Below are 26,706 nucleotides of genomic sequence, written 5' to 3'. Positions count from 1 at the left end.
ATGCACTGTACACACACCAACATTGCATGTGCGCGCACACACTATTTCTACACACACAATTCTACACACAACACATCTCAGCTGAGGTAATTGGGTCTCCAGCCCTGGGGCTTGACATGACATTCTTGGCCTCGGACTGATTATTTCCGATTTCCTATTGGAGATGTGCAGAGTGTAAACCATTGCGCTCCTCCCGATTTCCCCCTCATGATTTGGGAGGTCTGTCAGCAACACCCTCCCCTGCCAAAGCCTGTTTTGGTTTTCCCCTCTTCTCTGCCTGTATCCTTACCTCAGCGTCACCCCAAGACCACAGTCATGCCAGAAAGGCATACATTCTTCCATCCTGCCAGCTTGCTGAATTTTGGCTCCACAGATTTGAGTTCATTTAGTCTAAGGGGGAACGAAGTTGTGATATGAGAGACAGGCTTTTGGCGAAGTTGAGAAACCGCAGAGAATACAGTGCTGTCAGCTGTAGTTTGACATCGGTCCTTCTTGGGTTTCGAGTGTCAACTGTTTGGATTTGAGGCAATTTACCTTTTTTGGCATTGAACCCCTCTTTACTTTTTAAAGAGGTTGTATACATTTTACAATCCAAGAATGTTTCGTAGTAAAGGTGTTTTATTAATCGGCAAGAGACAGGAAGTTGGTCAACGGTACTGGGCATTTTGAAGACTGCTAGAGGTTAGCAACTGCTCATGTTTTGTTGGGACCTTCAGTTCATTCTAGAGGTCGACCGATTAATCGGAATTTAATTAGGGCCGATTTCAAGTTTTCATATTAATCGGAAATCGGTATTTTTGTGCGCAAAAAAAAAAAAACTTTATTTTACTTTTATAAAAAATAAAAAAAATAATACCTTTTTTTATTTAACTAGCCAAGTCAGTTAAGAACACATTCTTATTTTCAATGATGGCCTAGGAATGGTGGGTTAACTGCCTTGTTCAGGGGTAGAATGACAGATTTTCACCTTATCAGCTCGGGGGATTCAATCTTGCAAATTTACAGTTAACTAGTCCAACGCAATAACGACCTGCCTCTCTCTCATTGAACTCCACAAGGAGACTGCCTGTTAGGCGAATGCAGTAAGCAAAGGTAAGTTGCTAGCTAGCATTAAACTTACCATTATAAAAAACAATCAATCAATCATAATCACTAGTTAACTACACATTGGTTGATGATATTACTTGATATTACTAGATATTATCGAGTGTCCTGCGTTGCATATAATCTGACTGCATACAAGTATCTGACTGAGCGGTGGTAGGCAGAAGCAGGCGCGTAAGCATTCATTCAAACAGCACTTTACTGCGTTTTTGCCAGCAGCTCTTCGTTGTGCGTCAAGCATTGCGCTGTTTATGACTTCAAGCATTGCAACTCCCGAGATAAGGCTGGTGGAACCGTAGTGAAATGGCTAGCTAGTTGGCGCGCGCTAATAGCGCTTCAAACGTCACTCGCTCGGAGCCTTCTAGCAGATGTTCCCCTCGCTCTGCATGGGTAACGCTGCTTCGAGGGTGGCTGTTGTCATTGTGTTGCTGGTTCGAGCCCAGGGAGGAGCGAGGAGAGGGACAGAAGCTATACTGTTACACTGGCAATACTAAAGTGCCTATAAGAACAAAGGTTAATGAAATACAAATGGTATAGAGGGAAATAGTCCTATAATTCCTATAATAACTACAACCTAAAACCTCTTACCTGGGAATATTGAAGACTCATGTTAAAAGGAACCACCCCCTTTCATATACTCATGTTCTGAGCAAGGAACTGAAACGTTAGCTTTCTTACATGGCACATATGGCACTTTTACTTTCTTCTCCAACACACTTTGTTTTTGCATTATTTAAATCAAATTGAAAATGTTTCATGATTTACTTGAGGCTAAATTGATTTTGATTTATTATATTAAGTTAAAATAAGTAAGTGTTCATTCAGTATTGTTGTAATTGTCTTTACTACCAATATATATATATTTTTTAAATCGGCCGACTTTAAATCTGTATTGGCTTTTCTGCTCCTCCAATAATCGGTATCGGCGCTGAAAAATCATAATCGGTCGACCTCTAGTTCATTCTACTGTTTCCTAATGACCATGGGATCTGCACTTTCACAAAGATCCAGTATTCCTTGATGTTCCCAGCGCTGGACAAAGCCCCCTCTGCCGCTACTTCCTTGTGCCCCCCCCGCCCCTTACTCTATAGCAGAGGTACCGTCAGCCGCCCCATGGCCCTACCTCCTCCTCTTCGCCCCCTCCAGCCTCTGGCCAGAAATCAAAGAGCTGCAGGAATTTGCCAGTAATTGTTTTACGACTCGGCAGAAATCATACCTACTTGTATAGGTGGAGCACAAAGGTCCCGGGCCGTGACACTGCAGGCTGCCTGCCACTGCTGCTGTTCTGGGAAAGGGGAGGAGGAGGTGGGGATGGAAAGGGGGGCAGCCGCCTGAAACAGGAACTGAGCCGTAAATGCTCACTCACAAAACCCCTGGTTTTGTCAATGAAAGCGAGGGTGGCGGAAGTGCTTTATGGAAGCATAGTTTATAAGGGCTGTCTGTTGGCAGGTCTTTCACTCTTGCTCCCTGCTCATGCTACTTTTTTTTTTTTTTTTTTTTTTTTACAGCACCTCCAGAAACTAAAGCTGGAACATTTTAGTCCAGACTTGCTGCTGTTAGTGGTTGCTTCTCATTTTCAATAATGAGCCAAATTGCTTGGCTGAACTGGAATATGAGCACAAAGAGTAATTTTAATTAGTGTGAGATTAATACACTCCTGCCATACTCTTATGGCAATTTGTTATTCTTGGGTACTGTCTTGATTGACTAAACTGATTAATTGTTTGAGAGTGGAGTCTAAACGAGTTTCCTCACGAGAAACGTTGATATGAAAATGGTTTCGGTTCCATTTTGGCTTCCAGGTTTCCATCAAAGACGAGGTTTTCACAAGATGATTCCAAAGGCGTGCAATGTATAATAATCAAGAGGGGCGAGGGACTTGATATGTGGTGGGCACAGCAAGGGCAGAAATCCGACCCGCTGCTTCAACAACGGGGAATCGTTCAGTGGCCGTTGTCAGTTTGGCAAGCAGTGAGAAGCTTAACTCTAAACATGGCTGGGAACTCAACTCCACTCAAATTGTTATAAATCCCACAAACTGCAGGCTCAATAATAATGTCAGAGGAAAAATAAATAAGATGTTTCTTTTAGTTTAACAGTTGGGAATTTTTGGCCAGATAAGGGGTTTTCCCTCTATCGTATTTTTTTGCAATCGGTCACTTTTTCAAAGACCGGCCTGTCACTGCCTTTTTAAAATGGGTGTTTTTTGCCAGTCTGTAATTTAAGTCATCTTTTGTCATGCTCCTTTTTTCCATTCAGAATGGTTGGAAAGACTGTTTTTACTTGTAAAATATGAGAAGTGTACAAGTTGTCACACAGCAACTTGTGCCTAATTTATGAAGCTTTAATCATGAGTACCCTTTTTTATAAAGGCATGTATAAAAAGTATATTGAAGATTCTTCTCTTATTTTATGCTTTGTTCGACTAGGTCTATCATGAGTAGGGCTGAGATAATTAATACCAGTATCCCGATACTCGTTAGTATCGTAGCAAAGAAACAAAACACGAAGCGGATATAACTTCTTTCGGGAAACAGACCTAATTTTGTAAACAAACATTATGTTGTCATCCAGAGTCACACTATTTTACACACAGGAGGTTTTTAACAGAACAAAGAGTTTGGTCTGCTTTGTGATTAATTTTTTTGGCATCAAAAAGATTGCGATACTGGTATAGTCCCAGCCCTAATCATGAGCATGACCACCTTGTAATTTGCTTTAATCAATCCCCATATGTATGCAGTGTAGGCCAATTAATCTTCCCCACCTGCACCGCAGGGGCCTTTTCTCAATTAGCTCAACTCCTCCGTCTTCTCTGAAAAAAGTCCAAGGTAATCGAGGAGAGCGATGAAAATGAGCTTATATGAAATGGGACTCCCCTTCGCCACTTGCGCATCATCAGGCAAATTACTTGTTACAAGGGGTGGTTCCCAAAATAAATGTGATAAAAACAAAGTTAGTTGTGCAAGGTATTTTATAGATAAAACAATAAGTAGCATCGTTTTTTAAACGTGTGCATGCTTTTCTCCGAGGACAAAACAAAGCAGATTTCAAAACTCTTCGGTGAAAGACTCGGGTAGGATACATACACATGACTATCCTCGATGAAAGGTGACTATTGAGGCAGGGATGACACTTCCGTTCGCCTACTAACCAATTGTCATCTCCGCGACCACTTATCGGTTTCTGGGCCACTGAGGAGGAGAGCGGGTGGAGGACGGACTTTTATCCAAATGAGGAAAGACCAGGGAGTTGAAGGTGAGTGGGAAATACATCCTGGTCCAGAGAAGTTTCGGGGTAATCCTAAGGCAGGGTCCCCCAGAGAGCAGGCCTGAATGGAGGCAGCAAAGCTAAACAGGTGACACAACACCGGCTTTGTTCCATTTCACACGATGGCGATTGTCAACGTTTCCTGATAGCTTTGTTGTCCTTCCACGTAATATGTCTTTTTAAAGGATAGTTCACCCTAATTACAGAATTATGTATTGGTTTCCTTACCCTGTAAGAAGTCTATGGACAGGGTATAACAGCAATCCATGCTTAGCTTTAGTTTCCCTGTTATTATCATGTTCAAGTAATCTAAGTGACTTTGAGCTTCACAATCAATTTTAGATACATCCGGATGATTCGGACATGGTGCGCAAAAAATGCTGATATCGGTCCAATGACAAATGCTAAAATGTAAGCATTTGGAAACTGTGCCAGAGAAATAAAACCAAAGCATGTATTGCTGTCAGTGGAAAGAAACCGATGTGTCATTTTTTAAATTTGGGTGAACTATACCTTTAACCTCGACGCCAATTTAGCCTTCAAAGAAGTTGCAGAATGGATGGCTATTTGAGGAAAATTGTAACATTCAAAAGTAGATTTTATGAGAATCCCCAAAAAATGTAAGATATTTATGAAATCTCCCATCATACCTTGGCTATTCCAGTGGGACCATACAGGACCAAGGTCAGTGGTTGTATAAAACCCACTGCATTTGAAGAAACCGGACACATGTGGAAGTCAATGGGACGGTGAAACGGAGGGCCAGAGGTTGAAGAAAGAAACATCCTTGTCTGAGAGTGCTTTGAAGGCTGGAGGAGCAGATTGAACTTGGAGAGTGATGGAGCAACCACCAACAGCCTTGCTGACTGATGGCCAGCTGGTGCGCTGACAGCAAAGCTCCCTGGGTAAAATATGGCAGAGGGGGGATTTGGTGTTCTTAAACCTTTTACAAGCTGGGGAGCTCAGTGAGTTGCACTGAACAATCCTGTACAGGAAATTAAATCACCTTGCAAGGAAGTGAGACTGGTCAGCGAGGCCACCATGAATGGCCTTTTAATTAGAACCATAATGGAATTCTACCCAGCAACTGATCACCCTAGTATAGTGCCAATTACAGGATGCGAGTACCCTGTTCCTAATAAATATCTTGCGGTCATTTGTTGATTGGGGAAGGGGTCGGTGTTGGGGGTTTTGCGAAAAAGGAATATGTCTCCTTACCATCTCCGCTCCTAATGATCAGTGACCTGGGATGGCTGCTGGCATCGGGGAGAGATCCCAAATCGAAGAGGTGTTTGGTGAAGCTATACCTAGTTCAGTCCAGCTCCCATGCAGACTGACTAACCCAATCTGTTTGCCCAGTAACATGCCATTGTTAGCGCAACGACGTGCTGGTGGTGTTGCACACAAAATGCATTGTCTTGCTGTGAATGGAAGTTAAGTGATTTTGAAAACATTTGAGAAATAATAATTGTTGTTTTTAATGATTGTAGTCTTTCCAATATTGATAGAAAACTTTGAAAAAAAGCTATTTTTTTGGGGCTTACTTTGATAAGGTCAGCCATGGACTGTTAAACTTAAGTGTTAGGAGAGCGTTTTTGCCCAGTGCTCAGCTGTGGTTGGTGGATGAGCATATGTGTTTACTGTTCACCCCTCTACATCAGCGTTGGCCTGGCCGCTGAATCATCATTCAGTACGCTCACATTCAGCGGTTTTGGATCAGTAGAGGGGTGTATGGGACTAGTAGTTGCACCTTCAAGATCTAGGCTAGAGATCAGTGGTCTATTTCTGAACCGGGGGGTCGGGGTATAGGTGAAGGAACCATGGGGAAACAGAAAGGCAGGAGGGGGAACTTTTTTTAATGCTGTAGTCATGGAGTAGGCCAGTCTATTCTCATGAGAGATCCAACCATCATGCCCCGAATATACTCTCCTCACACCGTGCCCTTACTATAATCAGGTAGAATAGTGACGTGTGATTTTGTAGCGCTCGGGCTGTAAACCGAAAAATGATGGACATTGATCACTTATCGCAGGCATATTGCTGATTTCGCTCATTACGATGAGTAACCTATAGGTCTACTACAGAAATTAGACGTTTTAAATGAATGGGTTTTCTAATATGTGATTGCTAACGGGACAATTGATGGGCACAACTATCAAAGTAGTAGTTTAAAGGCTAATTTAAAAAACAATGGCGGTGCACATTGATGGTAAAACTTATAATTATCGCATCAATTCAGGTGATTTTTTTTAAAATATATTTTTTATTGCGATATGGATTTTTGTCCAAATAAACCAACTCTGATGCTGTAAGGGATGATTGGATGTCGTCCAGTGAATCTGAGTGGCAGATGTTTATGATTTGGTTACGAGGTTTGTATTGTTCATGTACTCCCCCTGAGAGCTGCTGCCATGACACCCTGACGCTTCAGGGACACAACCCCCTCCTTGTCTTTGGTGTCTTCCCATGTGGTAGGAAGATTTACACCTTTGTGTTAGAGTTCCCACCCCCCATATGGTGAGGTGTGCTTTGTGGAAGGAAGTGCTCTCATCCCTGGATCTCCCCCTCGTTCTTGTTTTCCCTCCTCTCCTCATTGCTTGTTTGTCTGAGGAGTGTGCCATTTTGAGTGTCTCTCCACTAATCCAAACGTCCACATTGGCAAATAGGAGCAAATTGCCTATACAAAGAGTTGGGCACCGACGGGAGTCAAGAAGGAAATGGGGATGACTGGCTGAAATGGCTTTGATTAGCGCATGAGTTGCCAGGTCAGGGTTGGTGGTGGTAGTATTTTTATACAGCGCTTTTCATTACAAACTAGAATCCCAAAGTCACTTGGTAGTAGAGGTCAAAACGACAAAAAGTAGTCAATCTAGTGGTTGAAAGAGTGGACAACTACAATAAACAGTTCTGGCTTAAACTAGAAGGTAAACTTGACAAGGGTTGGCACGCTGATGGTGACTGTCAGATATTTGTGTAGCCACCTGCTTGAGGAATTACACTGGTGTTTGATCCAAGCATAGATGATGAATGGAGATATAGTCCTAGATTAATGTTAATGCCTATTCTTTTCAGATCACAATAGAGATATTCTACTTCCCTCGTCTTTTTTGATTGGACAGACAAATAGATTGTGGCCATGAAGTCCTATTGAAAATGCTTAGATTTTCCTGTAATCAGTCTTGGGCTGCTCGTGGGCTTGTACAGCAGTCTGCAGTGCAGCCAGTCATAGGTCAATAGTGCAAAAGAAAAAAGGCTGGAGCGAGAGCGAACAGGGAGAGGAGAGCGTTGGGGGCTGTGGTAATTAAGTAGTCCATGCCTGGGACCAATTATCGGCAAACCGATTTTGTAAATGGCTTGTTATTTCAGGTTGGCCACAGCTCGGCCAAATGAAAATGAATGAGCAGATTTGAAGGCCTGACCACACTCCCCCGATGCACTTCAGCGTTGTACAATTCTGTCTGCACTCTTCAGTCAACTCCTTTGAGGCCATAACCTTCCACCTTCTGATGTTTGGCCCCGTGGCCCTTGTTTGATGAGGGGGATATCCTGGATGACACCTTTTTTGCAGTGTGTGCTGATCCTAAGCGCTTAGCGTATGGCCCCCTGCGTATTGAGTCTCTTGCTAACTCGATTAGTCCAAAGAGGAGCAGGTGACCTCTCCTCGGGGGGCCCCACTGGATCCTGTGTGGGGCACCATGACCCCTGTGTTCATTAGCGGATTGAGGTCTCACCCCTGCGGAGCGTCTAATCATTACTCTCCATAGGTTGAGCAACTCCCACCACTACTAAATCGTCTCGATCGTCTGTTCCGCCACTGCAGTTTGTTTTTAGGAGATAAGCGGTGTTCCTTTTCACAACTTGTCTCTGTCGTGGGAGTTCACCATTTGGCATACAACCTTTTGGACTCTTTGACCAAAACATAACTTGTAGCCACGTGAAACAAAGCTTTTGTCAACACTTGTTGTAAGTATTGTTTCTTGTAGCAAGTTCAAAAAGACCTATAGGAATGACAACCTGAAAGTTGACTTGGAGGCATCTAAAACAAATATTCTGTGCTACCCCTTCCAGTTGGGAAGACGCTTGACCTTAAAGCATACATACACTGCAATGTAATATTGTGGTATTATACACTTTTGTATTGTAAATGTGTAGTGATGTAATTGTTTAAATCTTGTTTGGACCCCAGGAAGAGTAACTGCTGCCAATGGCGATCCAAATAAGTACAGCACGGTCTGTCATTCAAGACCTCGCAGCTGGGTCTTTCAATTTAAAAAAACGGACATTGTTCACTGTGGCTTGATGGCCTTTTTCAGACACTAGAATCTAGATGTTCTATTTAAACGATGCAGCACACTGTTCGTTCACCTATTATGTTTTGTTTAAAGGCGACGCTGCTGAGTCATGGATAATGCCGTGTTTCAGCTGAGTCACAGACCAAATGTCGTCGACTTGAAAGGGTCATACTGAAGACTAGCTTTAAAACGACTTGGGTTTTTAAACTGTTAGCTTTATTATTGTTGAATAAAGCTTGAAATTGAATTTTACCAGCATGTACCGGTTCCATCAATGGAGGCTACTCCCTTTTCTATTGTTCCTTAGGTAGACAGAGGCCCTGTCTGAGCTAGAAGCTCTCCTTTACTGTATTATGTACCATATGGAGTTTGACAGCATGTTTATGACAGTGTTTTATTCAGCTGCTTTGACCGATGGACTTGACAGATTTTTAAAATATATTTTCTCTTGAAAGAGCCTTAGGGTAAAGTCTTGCATAGTTTAAGTGGATAACTATTAGAATACAGTTGATCTTAAGATGTTAAGTGCATCTGTTAGAACTCAATTGCATGATGATTCTAATCCCAAGTACAATACAGTAAGGGCACGTTAAGTTAATAAACACTCACCATTCAAGGTGAAGGGGCACAAATAGGGGAGGGCAGGGGTTTATAGGGAAATCAAAGATTTCATGGGCGGAAGGAGCTGTTGGTGAAGTCGACACAAGACGTTTTCTTGAAGCTTTTATTTTTTATTTTACGGTTCAGTTGTGTGTCATCCAACTCTGGCTCATTACAACTCCGTCTCTGGGGAAAGGACAAATGCATTGTTCTTTGATTGGCATCTCAGCTTGATCTGCAGAGGGAAAAAGTGAGTGCCTCGGGCTTGCTCAATAAAAAGGCTCTCCCTTCCAAAACTTTGCTGTAATCGTTGGCAACGTTCCTGTTCCAGGTCAATGAGTGTATTGTGCACCTCGCTCTTCCAGTCGCTCCTTTGCATGTACAGTGACCTTTTCAACTTTGACTAGGGAAACGTAGCCAAGATGGTACCGCAAAGCCAACTCCCCCAGCCTTTCCTGTCTGATGTGACGCACACAGAGAGGAGAGGGTAAGATAGCCAATACATCGGCTTTCTCATTAAATTGACGAGTTCCTTCTAGGGTCACTTGTTTCTAGTATGTTGTAGGAGCACACTACTTATAATGGTGCTCTACATTGCACAGGTTGCTGTCCAGTTTAGTTGCCACATGAGACTTACCATGCAACAGGGATCCTGCATTGAAATACTGATGTCTACTGATTTAGACTAAGAGAGCAAGTACACCATAACGGAAGGCCAAGTACACCATAACGGAAGGCCAAGTACACCATAACGGAAGGCCAAGTACACCATAACGGAAGGCCAAGTACATCAAGCGATAGGACGACCACCTGCTGCTTTTAGCGGTTCGTCGTCGTGTGTTGGTGCCGTAATACTTTTTTAGTGGGTGATAAATGAGTTGATGAAAGGGTTTCAAAACATTGGTTGTGGTGATTTAACAAAGCCTACAGAGTGAGTGGTTTGATTCAAAGTGTTGGAAACCCCAACTGCTGCAATACAATAGGCAGTCTGTTCATTGGTTGATTGATCCATAAGATGTAAATTACAGCTTCCAATGGCTCTAGGGGATTTCAAGACTGGTGGATGGATTGTTGAGTTGTGCTGTGTTAAATGATTGGGGAGATCCTGCCTGGGCAATGAGGGAGACACCAGGTGTTTGACGCTAGCTAACCCTCCGAGGAACCACCCTCCAGACGGTCTCACAGGTCCACACACCTGCTTCTTCACTTGCTTCACACCCACACAGGAAAAGGAGCTAGAGGCTAAAAGAAGAGAATTGCTCAACACTATCCTACAGTGTGTCTGAGTGGTGTAGCTCATCTTGTCAACCCAGGTTCTACATAAATAAGGCCAGTTGGTTACTGTGAATGGAATCTTTTGGCCGCATGTATTTGAATCTGACCTGACCGCACAATTAATCATAACCCACAATATTTGCTTAGTGTTATTTAGTTCTGGGGCAGCACGTACCCCAGCGGTGAGGTCGACCCCCGTACCCCAGCGGTGAAGTCGACCTCTGTCTAGCCATCCGAGCAGTCAGTCATTCGGAGTTGGTGTAATGTGAGCCAACTGGCTTCCTGTCTGTCACTGCAGTTTGTCTCCTTAGCTTTCTGTTTCTAGGCTACATTCAGCCAAGACTCTTTAGGGGACGAGTGCTGTTTTGACCATTATGACAATGTTTTTATATTTACATTTTGTCTGGTTTTCTATGGGATTTGGCACATTTGAATGGTTGGCATACACTGGTGGAGAATGCAGTCATTTTTAAAACCCCGGTTTTGTTTATCCTTGTTGGTTGTCCATGTCATGCTGCGCCCTGCCATTTTACTGCCTTTAGTAGACTGTCTGCCCTTAACAGTTTTTTTTAAATATATATATATCTGTTAACAGTGGTTCCACCTTTTAAAAGTTGTTAGCTTGGACTTAGAGGTACCCAGCATCACGGCTTCATCGCTCCAGACCACTACGAGGGGGAGTTAGAGCACTCATTATGCATTTGGGTCCCAAGATTTTTATATGACCAATCATATCGAGTGGTTCCAATGACACGTCTTGATACGAGCCACCCTTGCCTTTTGGTGTTCTTCAACAAAGATGGCTGACAACATTACGGTGGAACCAGATGTAAGTTATAACGAGTCAAACAAAGCATTTTAAAATTGAGAGGTATGTGTTAGTTACCTGTTACTCCTACCCCCTACTTTTTTGAACATTCTGTTAAAAATCGCGCAACATTTCAGCGCCCTGCTACTCATGCCAGGAATATAGTATATGCATATGATTAGTATGTGTGGATAGAAAACACTCTGCCGTTTCTAAAACTGGTTAAATCACGGCTGTGACTATAACAGAACGTGCGTTTCATCGGAAAGCGCAGGAAAATCTGATCACTGAAAATGGGAAAATATATCCATGCGCCACTTGAACGTGTTGTTGAACGGGAACCACATTAAATGGGGCTGAGGTTGCAATACCTACAGCTTCCACACGATGTCAACAGTCTTGTCATTTGCCTACGATTTGTTTCTTGGTCAAACGGGCACAAGGTAGCGCCTTTCTTCCGGTCTCCGACCGGATATTTTGGTTGAGATTTACCCGGACATTATTTCCAGACGTACAGCTGTAGAATATACATCGCCTCGTGATCAATTTGATCGCTTATTAACATTTACTAATACCTAAAGTTGCATTACAAAAGTATTTCGAAGTGTTTTATGAAAGTTTATCGTCAACTTTTTTAATTAAAAAAATGACGTTACGTTATAAAACGCAATTATTATTTTTTACCTTGATCAGTCTTCATAGATCGATATCTAAGCTATATATGGACCGATTTAATCGGAAAAAAAGACTCAATAGTGATGTTTATGGGACATCTAGGAGTGCCAAAAAAGATGGTCAAAGGTAATGAATGTTTTATATTTTATTTGTGCGTTTTGTGTAGCGCCGACTATGCTAATTATTTTGTTTATGTCCCCTGCGGGTCTTTTGGGGTGTTACATGCTATCAGATAATAGCTTCTCATGCTTTTGCCGAAAAGCATTTTAAAAATCTGACTTGTTGCCTGGATTCACAACCAGTGTAGCTTTAATTCAGTACCCTGCATGTGTATTTTAATGAACGTTTGAGTTTTAACGAGTGCTATTAGCATTTAGCGTAGCGCATTTGCATTTCCAGATGTCTAGATGGGACGCCTGCGTGTCGGGCAGAGCAAGGGGAACAACTACTCCAAGTCTCCGAGCGAGTGACGTTTGAAACGGTATTAGCGCGCAACCCGCTAACTAGCTAGCCATTTCACATCGGTTACACCAGCCTAGTCTCGTGAGTTGATAGGCTTGAAGTCATAAACAGCTCAATGCTTGAAGCACAGCAAAGAGCTGCTGGCAAAATGCATGACAGTGCTGTTTGAATGAATGCTTACGAGCTTGTGGCTGCCTACCACCGCTCAGTCAGACTGCTCTATCAAATCAGATTTAATTATAACATAATAACACACAGAAATACGAGCCTTTGGTCATTTAATATGGTTGAATCCGGAAACTATAATTTCAAAAACAAAACGTTTATTTCAGTGAAATACAAACCGTTCCGTATTTTTTCTAACGGGTGGCATCCCTAAGTCTAAATATTGCTGTTTAAATTGCACAACCTTCAATGTTATGTCATAATTAGGTAAAAGTCTGGCAAATTAGTTCGCAACGAGCCAGGCGGCCCAACGAGTCCTTTTTCGCGAATGCGCACTGCATCGATTATATGCAACGCAAGACACGCTAGATAACTACACATGGTTGATATTAGTAGGTTAACTAGTGATTATGATTGATTTTTGTTTTTTATAAGACAAGTTTAATGATAGCTAGCTAGCAACTTACCTTGGCTTCTTACTGCATTCGCGTAACAGGCAGGCTCCTCGTGGATTGCAATGAGGCAGGTGGTTAGAGCGTAGGACTAGTTAACTGTAAGGTTGCAAGATTGAATGCCAGAGCTGGCAACGTTATAATCTGTTCTGCCCCTGAACAAGGCAGTTAACCCACGGTTCCTAGGCCGTCATTGAAAATAAGAATGTGTACTTAACTGACTTGCCTAGTTAAATAAAGTTTAAAAAAAGAAAAACGAAAAACAATCTGCCAAATCGGTGTCCAAAAATACAGATTTCCTATTGTTATGAAAACATGAAATCGGCCATTCCGATTAATCGGTCGACCTCTGTGGTGTACATTATAAAACGAGGAAGAAGACGAGGTGGGGAGAGAGGGGTAGGAAAGTGTTAAGAACAGCGACAGACAGCATATGGTTCATGAATTAGTGCTACCCTAATATTCTCTCAGTTTTGCAGTGTCAATTGCGGTGTCTCCTAACCTTGGGCCAACTGGGAACCCCGTTCCGCTAGCGGAACCCCTTGCCAACAGCCAATGAAATTGCAGGGCGCCAAATACAAATCCACAGAAATCTCATAAATCAAATTTCTCAAACATACAAGTATTAGGCACCATTTTAAAGATTGAAATTCTCGTTAATCCAGGCACATTGTCTGATTTAAAAAATGCTTTACAGCAAAAGCTCCACAAACGATTGTTAGGTCACCCCCAACTCACAGAAAAACCCTGCCATTTTTCCAGCCAAAGAGGAGTCACAAAAAGCACAAATGGACATGAAATGTATCACTAACCTTTGATCTTCATCAGATGACACTCATAGGAACTTAAGTTACACAATACATATGTTTTGTAAGGTTAAGTTCATATTTATATCCAAAAATCTTATTTTACATTGGCGCGTTACTTTCAGTAGTTCCACAACATGCAGTGACATTGCAGAGAGCCACATGAATTCACAGAAATACACATTATACATGTTGATTAGAAATTCAAGTGTTATGCATGGAACTTTAGATGCACTTCTCCTTAATTCAACCGCTGTGTTAGATTTCAAACTTTACCGAAAAAGCATAATCTGAGAACAGCGCTCCGAGCCCAAACCAGCCAGAGAAATATCTGCCATGTTGGGTAGTCAACATTATTCATAAATAGCATTATAAATATTCACTTACCTTTGATGATCATCAGAATGTACTCCCAGGAATCGCAGTTCCACAATAAATGCTTATTTTGTTCGATAATGTCCATTTATGTCCAATAGCTTCTTGTTAGGGCGTTTGCTGAACAAATCCAAAATCGCGTTCAGGTCCAGTCGGACAAAACGTTGTATTACAGGTCAAAGAAACTTGTCAAACTTAGTATAGAATCAATCTTTAGGATGTTCTTATCATAAATGTTCAATAATATTCCAACCGGAGAATTCAATTGTCTGGAGAACAGCAATGGAACGAGAGCTACCTCTCATGTGAAAGCGCGTGACTAAGAACGAGGCTGCAGGCAGACCCCTTAGTTGAACAGCTCCCATCTGGCTCCCCTTCACAGGAGCAGTCTGAAACAAAGTTCTAAAAATGGTTGACATCTAGTGGAAGCATTAAGAAGTGCAAAATATCTCATATCCCACTGTGTATTCAATAGGGGTGAGTTCAAAAACTACAATCCTCAGATTTCCCACTTCCTGTTTGGATTTTTTTCTCCGTTTTTTGCCTGCCATATGAGTACTGTTATACTCAGACATCATTCAAACAGTTTTAGAAACTTCAGAGTGTTTTCTATTCAATACTAATAATAATATGTATATATTAGCATCGGGGACTGAGTAGGCGGCAGTTCACTCAGGGCACGCTATTCATCCAAAAGTGAAAATGCTGCCCCCTATCCCAAAGAAGTTGAGCGGCTGAGGTGGCGATGACTGGACTGGCTTCCTCTCTCACACCAAAACATACCTGCAGACGAGAGAGCATGATTATGCCTGTTTTTTTATTGTAACATGGTTAGTCATCTTAAATCAGGAGGTGAAATGCAAAACTGACCTTGGATCTTTAACTCTGGGACAACTACATCTGTCTGTATTTCATTGTAAAGCATCTCTTTAATAATACTTCCTGTTGACCCGACCAAGTGACAGATTTTGAAATGATGCTTTACAGCAAAAGCAATACAAGCGTTTTGTAAGTTTATTGATCGCTCGACAAAACAATAAGTACACTTAGCATCAGGTAATTTGGTCACAAAAAACAGAAAAGCAATCAAATTAATTCTTTACCTTTGATCTTCGGATGTTTTCACTCACGAGACTCCCAGTTAGACAACAAATGTTCCTTTTGTTCCATAAAGATATTTTTTTCATATCCAAATACCTCCGTTAGTTTGGTGCGTCATGCCCAGGAATCCACCGGAAAGAGCAGTCATGACGACGCAGACAAAAATTCCAAATTATATCCATAATGTCCACAGAAAAATGTCAAACGGTTTTTATAATCGATCCTCAGGGTATTTTTCAAATATCTATTCGATAATATATCAACCGGGGCAGTTGGCTTTTCACTAGGACCGGGAGTAACAAGGGCCGCCTTTCTCTTTTGCGCACAACTTACTCTGAGAGCCCCCACCTATCCACTTACACAATGTGGCCGTTCACGCTAATTTTTCAAAATAAAAGCCTGAAACTATGTCTAAAGGCTTGACACCTTAGGGAAGCCATAGAAAAAGGAATATTGTTGATATCCCTTTAAATGGGCAATAGGGATGCATAACAACAGAGGTTTCAAAAACCGGGGCACTTCCTGATTGGATTTCTCAGGTTTTAGTCTGCAATATCAGTTCTGTTTAACTCAGACAAATTTGACAGTTTTGGAAACTTTAGTGTTTCTCCAGACTCTATCACGTCTGTCACGTGCTCATTGTGAACCTGCTTTCATCTGTGAAGAGCACAGGGCGCCAATGGCAAATTTGTCACTCTTGGTGTTCTCTTGCAAATGCCAAACGTCCTGCACGGTGTTTGGGCTGTAAGCACAACCCCCACCTGTGGACGTCGGGCCCTCATACCACCCTCATGGAGTCTGTTTCTGACCATTTGAGCAGACACATGCACATTTGTGGCCTGCTGGAGGTCATTTTGCAGGGCTCTGGCAGTGCTCCTCCTGCTCGTCCTTGCAGAAAGGCGGAGGTAGTGGTCCTGCTGCTGGGTTGTTGCCCTCCTACGGCCTCCTCCACGTCTCCTGATGTACTGGCCTGTCTCCTGGTAGCTCCACCATGCTCTGGACACTACGCTGACAGACACCGCAAACCTTCTTGACACAGCTCGCATTGATGTGCCATCCTGGATGAGCTGCACTACCTGAGCCACTTGTGTGGGTTGTAGACTCCGTCTCACTAGAGTGAAAGCACCGCCAGCATTCAAAAGTGACCAAAACATCAGCCAGGAAGAATAGGAATTGAGAAGTGGTCTGTGGTCCCCACCTGCAGAACCACTCCTTTATTGGGGGTGTCTTGCTAACTGCCTATAATTTCCACCTGTTGTCTATTCCATTTGCACAACAGCATGTGAAATTTATTGTCAATCAGTGTTGCTTCCTAAGTGGACAGTTTGATTTCACAGAAGTGTGATTGACTTGGAGTTACATTTTGTTGTTTAAGTGTTCCCTTTAATTTTTGAGCAGTGTATTTAAGGGGAGATCAAGCTGATCCTAACTGTTATAGGCTTATTTTTATTTATTTTTGCCCAGTTTATCAAACGTGTTGAAAAAAATAATCAACTGACTGGTTTTCTTGATGTCTAGTAATCTCTGGTATGCAATCTGGTTTCCGCTCAGGTTATGGATGTCACTGCAACCTTAATGGTCCTCAATGATGTCACCATTGTCCTTGATTCTAAGCAATGTTGTGCTGCTATTTTTATTGACTTGGCTAAAGCTTTTGAGACGGTAGACCATTCCATTCTTGTGGGCAGGCTAAGGAGTATTTATGTCTCTGTCTCTTTGGCCAAGTCGCTCTGGATAAGAGCGTCTGCTAAATGACTTAAATGTAAATGTAAATAACTATCGCTCTCAACGAGTGCAGTGTATGAAGTCAGAACATCTGCTGTCTCAGCCACTGCCTGTCACCAAGGGCGTACCCCAACGCTTGATCCTAGGCCCCACGCTCTTGTCAATTTACTTCAATGTTGCTCAGGCAATTGGAAACCATTTATATGCAGATTATAGTCTTATATTCAGCTGGTCCCTCCCCGGATGATTAAACGCTCTACAGCAAATCTTTCCTAGTGTCCAACAAGCATTCTCTGCCCTTTAACCTTGTTCTGAACACCTTCAAAACAAAGGTCATGTGGTTTGGTAAGAATGTCCCTCTCCTCACAGGTGTGATTTACTACCTCTGAGGGTTTAGAGCTTGAGGTAGTCACCTCCTACAAGTACTTGGGAGTTTGGCTAGACGGTACACTGTCCTTCTCTCAGCACATATCAAAGCTGCAGGCTTAAGTTAAATCTAGAGTAGGTTTCCTCTATTGTAATCGCTCCTCTTCCACCCCAGCTGCCAAACTAACCCTCATTCAGATGACCATCCTACCCATGCTAGATTACGGAGACATGATTTATAGATTTGCAGGTAAGGTTGCTCTCGAGCGGTTAGATGTTCTTTACCATTCGGCCATTAGACTTGCCACCAATGATCCTTATAGGACACATCACCGCACTCTGTAAACAGGTCATCTCTGTATACCCGTCGCAAGACCCACTGGTTGATGCTTATTTATAAAACCCCTCTTAGGCTTCACTCCCCCTTATCTGAGATATCTACTGCATCCCTCATCCTCCACATACAGCACCCGTTCTGCCCGTCACATTCTGTTAAAGGTCCCCAAAGCGCACACATCCCTGGGTTGCTTCTCTTTTCAGTTCGCTACAGCTAGCGACTGGAACGAGCTGTAACAAACACTCAAACTGGACAGTTTGATCTCAATCTCTTCATTCAAAGACTCAATCATGGACACTCTTACTGACAGTGGATGCTTTGCGGGATTTATCATTATCTCAACCTTCTTGCCCTTTGCTGTTGTCTGTGCCCAATAATGTTTGTACCATGTTGTCATTTTGTGTTGCTACCATGTTTTTGTGTTGCTACCTTGCTGTGTTGTCTTCAGTCTCTCTTTGTGTGTGTGTTGTCCTATATTATTATTATTTTAAAAATGTTTAATGTCCCAGCCCCGTCCCCGCAGGAGGCCTTTTGGTAGGCTGGACATTGTAAATATGAATTTGTTCTTAACTGACTAGCCTAGTTAAATAAAATAGTGTACTTACCCCTCCAAATGAGATGAAATGGGCAATGGAGCCCATTGTACATTGATAAAGCACTAAGTAAATGTCCAATCTGTACTGGCTATGGTTATGCTGCTCATACTAATCTGTAAAGACTAACAAAAGCTAAAAATGTAAATGGCGTTAGTAAGGCAGCTGAAAGGCGAATAGAAGAGGAACTACTATCAGTAAATACATATTGACTGCACATGCAGACTAGCTGGCAGTCTTGCTGCAAAGCCCCCTGGGACCCCCTCAAACAGGTGTCTGAGGGGGTCACCTGACCTGAAGCGCAGGTTTTTTGTCCTGATCAGCCTGATGGGAACTAAGTGTGTCGTGGCGTGCTGCTGGGTGGATCCAAGTCTTTGGGACGTGTATTTGTATCGAATATAAGTCCAGGGTTTCTGGTATCGACGTTGCGTCAGATTATTGGCGGAAATTGTCTTCATGTTTTGTAATGAGATCCCATGAGAGAGCACTACATGAAATGCAGCGGTCTTGGCACTGGCAGTGTTGAGTGATATTCAAGTGCTGTTGGCTGGCAGCAACAGATTCCAATTCTCATTAGTGCCAATGTCTTACACACACACACACACACACACACACAAAAAAGGGCTTTCTGTTTGTAATCTTAAGGAAGCCTTGATGAATATGCATGGTGAAATACCTATTATATTAGAGCCATGCTAGCAAATGAACTGCTACCTTGAGACTTGGTGCTGTTGTCAAATTCACATTACCTTTTTTTTTTTTATTAAAGGAGAGGGGAGAATCACTCCCCTTCCTATTCAAGGCTTTATTGACAGACGCATTAGAAACAGTGGAAGATCGGTGAGAAGCACACGGGGACACACGGCTCCCCAGATATGTTCTATATCCTTGAGGGACTCTGTGCTCACACTGGCATTTGTTACATAGGACACGTCACACCTTTACAAGTGACGCCTGCGTTGAGTGAAAAGCTGTTTTTCTTTTTCTCTCCCCTTCATTTCAGTGTGTAAGGATCCACCCTATAAAGTGGAGGAGTCCGGATACGCAGGCTTCATCTTGCCCATTGAAGTTTACTTCAGAAATAAGGTACATTTTTAACAAGGTTTCGACGTGTGTTTGCTTACTAAAGATCCCAAGCTGTGAACGTACAGCTTATCCAGATTTATGTGCCATTGGTGACCATGATCATCCCACATTGGTAGTTTTTAAATAATCTATGTGGAGCATTTGAAAAATGTCACACATTTTAATGTGGTCAGTGCAGATATTGATCTTTATGAATTCCATATGGTTAACAACTTTGCCTTTGTATGAATGTTTACCGTTTTGGACTTTAGTACGCAACTGACTTCTCTCCTTTCTTTTGTTCCTACGGATGTCCCACTGCTCTTCTCAGGAAGAACCTAAGAAAGTGCGCTTCGACTACGACCTGTTCCTACACCTGGACGGCCACCCGCCTGTCAATCACCTGCGCTGCGAGAAGCTCACCTTCAACAACCCCACGGAGGAGTTCCGCAGGAAGCTGCTCAAAGCCGGCGGGGTACGACAAGACTGGAGGGGGGACACATCTCAATAGCAGGTGTTTGTCCTGTTAGCCTTAAGCATGGGTAGCCATACTGGATATACAGGCTTGCTCCATCCCTGCTTGAACACCTGATTGAGGTAATCATCAGGACCCGTACTGGAGCAAAGCCCTGAACATCCAGTATGGCCATCCATGCTTAACGCTATTGAGCTAAACGCCACCTGGAAAGGTAAAAGTTTTAAATGTCAATTCAGAAGTTGAATGGAACTTAGACCAATGAGTAGCTCTTTTAAAAAAAAACATGTATCTTGCTGGCAACTAGGTATCATCCATGTCGGTCACACATCAGACCTGCCATTGGCAGGAAACTGGGCTTATCAGGTCAGCCGTTGGCAGGCAAACCACTCTGTCATGTTTTATGACTGGAATGAAGTACTTTTTTGTTCATACACACGTTTATTCTTTCTTCCCTGTGCCCTCCAGAAAGCCTTGTGTGCCCACATAGGAATGTCCATTTTGGAATAGATTTCTTAATTATTTCAGTGGACAATATCTTCAGGAATTTACAAGATCAGGGGTGTGTGTTTATTTTAGCAGGCCCTCCTGCCATGCTCATTCCAGTAACACACCAATGCTTTATGGCTGGGCGCACAACACCGTGCACCTTCACGTAGCTTGGATGCCTTTTCAGAGGAAATGAATAAGATTGGCAACAGATGTACACTGAATGTGATGTGGTTTAATTGAGAGACTGGTTTGTCAGTCACATTTCTTCAGCCCACTGGATGTTTTGAGGCCTTCTCTGATACAAATGACTTAAATGTAAATGTAATACAGCTGATTGCTGTGTGTATACTGAAATGCTTTTTGTGTGTCCACAGCAACGGGATCCTAGCAAAAGAAGTTTGGAAGACTCTAAAGTAAGACTTATGTGAACTAGTGTTCTCTTCAAATTGAAACATTTACTTATTAGGAATGTGTTGATATTGTAGCTTCCCCAATGCTATGACTCTCTCACTATGGCAATATAGACGTCTAAGCATGACCCACAGTCAAATTTGGGACGTGTGTCCAATACGCACAGTTGGATGAGCATCTATTATTTCTGAGACTTTCCGCATGTTGTTGACCCAGTGTATCCTCTGCCATTGTAAAGGCGGAACCCACCCCCGTGCCTTGCTCTATTGTCCCCCTCTTCTATTGGAGAAAGGGGTAATGGAAAGACCGGAAGGTGGGGAAAGTTGTATGAAAGGAAATGCTTACTAAGTTGTTTTGGTGCTGACTCACAGCAGCTCATTTCAACAGCAGGGCACTGGAGCTTCTGAGAAACAGGCCGCGTGTTCTCAGTGGCGTTTTAACCCTTTGTTAACCTCTTGCTGCTCGTCAAGACATGAAGCATTCATTCTTCCCTCGGCTGCTATGTTGAAGTGACACCACAAACAAATGCACCCTCAAATTTAGACTCACAGTGAAGCAGCTGTGTTGTCTTTTCTTCGCGTGCTCACTGTCATTCCATGCAAAGCAATGACTGTCTGTGAGGGATTCCAGGAATAACGTGCAGTGTTAAGTGCTCAAATGTTAAGTTTGCTGCTCTTGGCATCGACAAGACCACTACGATAATACGTGAGCCTTGCTTAAGTTTTTGTCCAAACAAAAGCGGTTTTAAGTTTCACACAGAATCCACTATTATAAGCAGGAATTAAGAAACTGTCCAATTGATGCAGTACTTTCAATTCAAATAGATTCATTAAGCTCTTCACTCCCAGACTGAGCACACAATAAGATACAAAACTAAGTTTTACACATGTTGATCAGGACAATATAATTCTGTTAATGTCTTTTTATTGTAGTGGTTTATTGTCTTTACTGTTATGTTGCTTCTGTTGTTGGTTTGATTCCCATATCTGCTACATTTCTATATTAAAATGGGTGTCACCTGTGATCTATGAGTCACTTCGGATGAAGGTAACGGTTTTAATGACCCCATTTTACTTCCAGGTGATGGTAATGCAGGAGGGCTCCACATCTCTGTTCGGCCAGCATCTCAAGCTGCCCACCCTCCCCAGCAGCTCCCTGACATTGACATTGTCTGATGCTAAGAAGAGCAAGGTCTTCCCGGGGTCAAAGGTCAGTGGCGGTCTCCAGGTACAGCCCGGGGCTAGACAGTCTCCCCGTCCTCCCTCTCTTCCCCAGAAATTCCCACTTCTTCGAAGTCTCCCCCAGCTTAATCTCTGCATAGTTGGCTAGGTTCAAAGATGCAGAGGGTATTTGAAGTCTGTGGATTTACAAGAGACTCTCGACTTGGGCTTACGCAAGGTATGCTACTGATATCGGTTATAGCAACGGCCATAATGTATCCATTAGGCAGTATAAAGAAGTCACTGGTTTTAAAGCCTGTTGAAATTTGGTACGTATCAGTGTTTCACTGTGATGCAATTGTTCTCATCAGTCTCGGAGAACCATTTTTAGAATCATGGATGGAAACGACATGTATATGGGGTCTAACTGGCATGTTGCTTCCATTAAGAGTTATTTTTAGTCCCGTTTAAATGGTATCATTTACCAGGGACCGTCAGAGCCCACTCCTGCAAGGGCTGGGTTACGAGAGGCCCGTTGCACATGGAAACAGTTTCCAATCCAAACAGACTGTGTGATGGATTACTGATGGGAGCAGAGGGGTCACACACACACACACACACACACACACACACACACTTCCACTAGCGTCCAATGGCAACCCACCTACTGTTGTCTCCTCTCCTTCCGGTTCACTTGTACCCCACATGGCTTTTTTAAGTGTTACTGAATGCTATGGCAGTCTGCCCTTTTATGCCTGACTGTAAGTGCATTTTTATATGCTAAACAAAACTGCTGAAACGCCGTTATTGCACATAACTCCAAAACAGCTCAACGAGTAGGTTTTATTCATCTAAGCAGAACTGTTATGTACAGCATTGTAATATTCTCTGTACATAGTGCTGAGTGGCAGGTCATTATTACAAGGAGACTAGTGAAAGTACATAATGCACACATCCATATACCGTAATTGCTGGACTATAAGCCGCTACTTTATTCCCACGCTTTGAACCTTGCGGTTTATACAATGACGCGGCTAATTTATGGATTTTTCCCGCTTTCACAAGATTCATGCCAGCAAAAAAATGAGCACCGTCACATAATGTGACGTAAATCGAGCGCGCTCAAACTTCCCATCATTCTGATTACGCTAGTAATTTTGTCACCCTCATCATGGCAAAGACACGGAGAAATGCATATGATGCAGCTTTCAAGTTGAAGGCGATCGATCTGGCTGTTGGAAAAGGAAAGAGAGCTGCTGCACGGGAGCTTGGCCTTAATGAGTCGATGATAAGACGCTGGAAACAGCAGCGTGAGGAACTGACTCAGTGCAAAAAGACAACAAAAGCTTTCAGAGGGAAGAAAAGCAGATGGCCCAAAGTATTTGCAGCCACTCGACATCAGTGTAAATCGTGCATTTAAGGTGGCGCTCCGTGTTCAGTGGGAGTCTTGGATGACAAGTGGGGAGAAATCCTTCACTAAAACGGGCTGCATGCGAAGAGCATCTTATGGTCATGTCTGCCAGTGGGTCCTGACAGCGTGGAGCATTGTCAAAAAATCCACTATCATCAACGGGTTTCGAAAGGCTGGACTGCTGCGTGTTGAAGGGGCAGCATGAGCTCAGCGGGGTATTTGCCTCCGGATGAAAGTGACGAGAGCGACAATGAAAACGATCCAACATCGGATGAAGCAATTCTGAGGCTATTCAACTCCGACACCGAAGGAGATGACTTCAGTGGTTTCAGTGCACAGGAGGAGGAAGATGGTGACCAAGTTAATTTGTTTCAATGTACCGGTAGGCACCTGCGGCTTATAGACATGTGTGGCGTATTTATGTACAAAATACATATTTTTTAATAATTCAGTGGGTGCAGTTTATATTTAGGTGCACTTAATAGTCCAGCAATTACAGTACTCAATTTAAAATGTTACCATCTTAAGTAACATGGAAAGTATTTGCTGGTGCTTGGCATGAAAAGTTCTTTAGAACAGTGAAATACCTGAAGATCGTATTAACAAAGAATCCTGTGATACTCTTAGGACTGTAGCAGTTTGACACATTCAGCAAACGTTGACATGTGCATTTACAGGGTACCTTCGATTTTGCTCAGTTCATTCACTTTCATGGCCTCTATTATAGGTTTACATGTTCTGGGAGCATCTAACGTGCCAGTCTTTTGGTATCGGGGTGAGGCTGTTATTGATAGAGCATCACTTTATCTCCACCTTTTACTGGTCTTAAACAGTTTTGTCTGAGCGGGTTAGCAGCTAGATGTCCAAAAGGTCAAGGGGTCAGGAGCAGATAGACAAAATCAAAGGGTTTGGGCAGGTCGTAACACACCCCTACCGTCTAGACGTGCTTAATGGCTTTAAGACATGTATGAAATATTGACTGGGGGCCAGAAGGTGTGACCCCGGGACACACGGGTCACGTCGTTTAGTTGGAGAAAAGGAAATGCACTCCGCTTCCACCTCCAGGTTTTTTTTCACCGTCTGCGCAAATTTTTAAGGTCGCGCTTACAGCTGTTGAGTCTTCCCTTCCCCCACATTCTTGACAAAACAAGTTCCCAGGTCTCTTCTCAAGCAAACTGGAATCCCTTTTTTAAAACTTATCTTGTTGTTCTAGAATAGACTCTTCATTGACACAGCAGTACAAGAGCCCCAGGGTGGCACAAGGGCTTTCTCTAAAATGAATGAACACTGATTATTAGGATTCCTTTGATATGCTATGGCCAGACTTAACATTGTCTTTGCTCATTTAGTTGTCAGGGGTGTATAGATTTGAGCATTGTAATCAAGCACCCCATGTAGGAGGCAAGTAAATTGTTCTTAGTAGTGTTTTTGTTTTTGATTTTGACCCCAATAAATCTCACTGTGACGTGGCAAACCTCTAATTTCATTATCCCTACACATTTCCCTGGAATATCTAGTCAACAGTCTAGACTCGAGACTAATTTCAGTGGTACGTACAGTGCCTTCAAAGTATTTATATCCTTGACTTATTCCACATTTTGTTGTTACATCCTGAATTCAAAATCTCACCCATCTACACACACATAATGACAGGGAAAACCATGTTTTTAGAAATGTTTGCACATTTATTGAAAATGAAATACAGATATCTAATATACATGTGTATCCACGAGCAATACATGTTAGAATCCCCTTTGGCAGCGATTTTACCGCTGTTATTCTTTCTGGGTAAATCTGAAGGCATTCCACACCTGGATTGTACAATACTCCCAGTGTCTGTTGGAAAGCAGATTGAACTAGGTTTCCCTCTAGGATTTGCCTGTTTAGCGCTATTCAGTTTATTTTTATGCTAAAATAAATCCGTAGTCCTTGACGATGAGAAGCATACACGTAGAATGATGCAGCCACCACCCCAAACACGACCATTTGTATCTAGGACACAGTTAATTTCTTTGCCACATTTGTTTAGTTTAGTGCCTTATTGCAAACAGGATGCATGTTTTGAAATATTGTCATTCTGCACAGGCTTCCTCTTCACATTTGTCAATTAGGTTATTTTTGTGGAGTAACTACAATGTTGTTGATACATCCTCAGTTTTCTCCCCTCATAGCCATTAAACTGTTTTAAAGTCACTATTGGCCTCATGGTGAAATCCCTGAGTGGTTTCTTTCCTCTCCGGCAACTGAGTTCGGAAGGACGCATGTATCTTAGCAGTGATTGGGTGTATTCATATACCATCCAAAGTGTAGTTAATAACTTCATCATGCTCAAAGGGATACTCAATGTCTGCTTTAAAAATGTTATCCTTTACCAATAGGGGCCCTTCTTTTATTAGGCATTGGAAAACTTCTCTGGTCTTTGTGGTTGATTCTGGGTTTGAAATTCACTGCTTGACTGAGGGGCATTATATTATCTGTATGAGTGGGGTACAAAGATGAGGTAGTCGTTCAAAAATCATCTTACACCTATTGCACACAGTAAGTCCACACAATTTATTATGTGACTTGTTAATCATGCAGAGTTTTACTCCTGAACCTATGTAGGCTTGCCATAACACAGGGGTTGAATACTTATTGACTCAAGACATTTCAGCTTTTTATTCATTCAGTAAAAATGTATAAACAATTCCAACTTGACATTGTGGGGTTATTGTGTGTTGGCCATTGACATCTTAATTGAATCCATTTTAAATTCAGGCTGTAACAACACAACAAGATGTGGAAAAAGTCTAGGGGTGTGAATACTTTCTGAAGGCACTGTATGTACAGAAGGACTTGAGGTCAAGAAGTTAGGTTTTGGCCCCTACAGCTGCTTAGGATCCCGGGAGTAACTATTAGCCAAGCTTTTTGACCCATGTTGTTGCTAATCGCCAGCGTGTCCAACAGACTAATTAGGTGTTTGCCCTGTCGTGTCCACTGACCCTGAAGTGGGATTTCTCCATTCATCAACTTCCCTCTTGCCTGTGTGTAATCCTTGGAGCATTAGTTAGGGCTGAACTGACCTTTTGTTATTTACAAAGCTTATGTAATGTTATATGTAATCCAAATGGTTTAAGATGTTTCACGAACTATCAATAAAATGTTAAACTATCTAAACTTAAAGGTAGCGCAAAACCGAACTCAAGCAAGTTGTTGCAAATCAAGAGTCAAAGTTGATAGATGGTCTATCATGAAGTTATAGGATCCTATCTAAATAAATTGCGACCTAATCTTTGGCCTGTCCTTT

General features: G+C 42.5%; 1 protein-coding gene across 4 annotated transcripts in view; it reads left to right on the top strand.

Moving 5' to 3' along the window:
- Positions 1–26,706, top strand: part of LOC124014353 (protein AF-9-like) — a 67,211-nt gene that overhangs the window by 27,335 nt on the left and 13,170 nt on the right. For 3 of the 4 annotated variants that reach the window (XM_046329236.1, XM_046329234.1, XM_046329237.1), the window contains exons 3-6: positions 19,410–19,492; positions 19,782–19,946; positions 20,813–20,851; positions 21,930–22,058. In XM_046329236.1, coding sequence (XP_046185192.1) covers positions 19,410–19,492; positions 19,782–19,946; positions 20,813–20,851; positions 21,930–22,058 — 416 coding nt within the window. The remainder of the gene's footprint in view (positions 1–19,409; positions 19,493–19,781; positions 19,947–20,812; positions 20,852–21,929; positions 22,059–26,706) is intronic. The other variant, XM_046329235.1, reaches the window with a different exon arrangement.

The sequence above is a fragment of the Oncorhynchus gorbuscha genome, linkage group LG25 (assembly GCF_021184085.1).
Source record: "Oncorhynchus gorbuscha isolate QuinsamMale2020 ecotype Even-year linkage group LG25, OgorEven_v1.0, whole genome shotgun sequence".
Lineage (NCBI taxonomy): Eukaryota > Metazoa > Chordata > Actinopteri > Salmoniformes > Salmonidae > Oncorhynchus > Oncorhynchus gorbuscha.
Note: the sequence above shows the minus strand (reverse complement) of the source record. Positions and strands in the feature narration are given on the sequence as shown.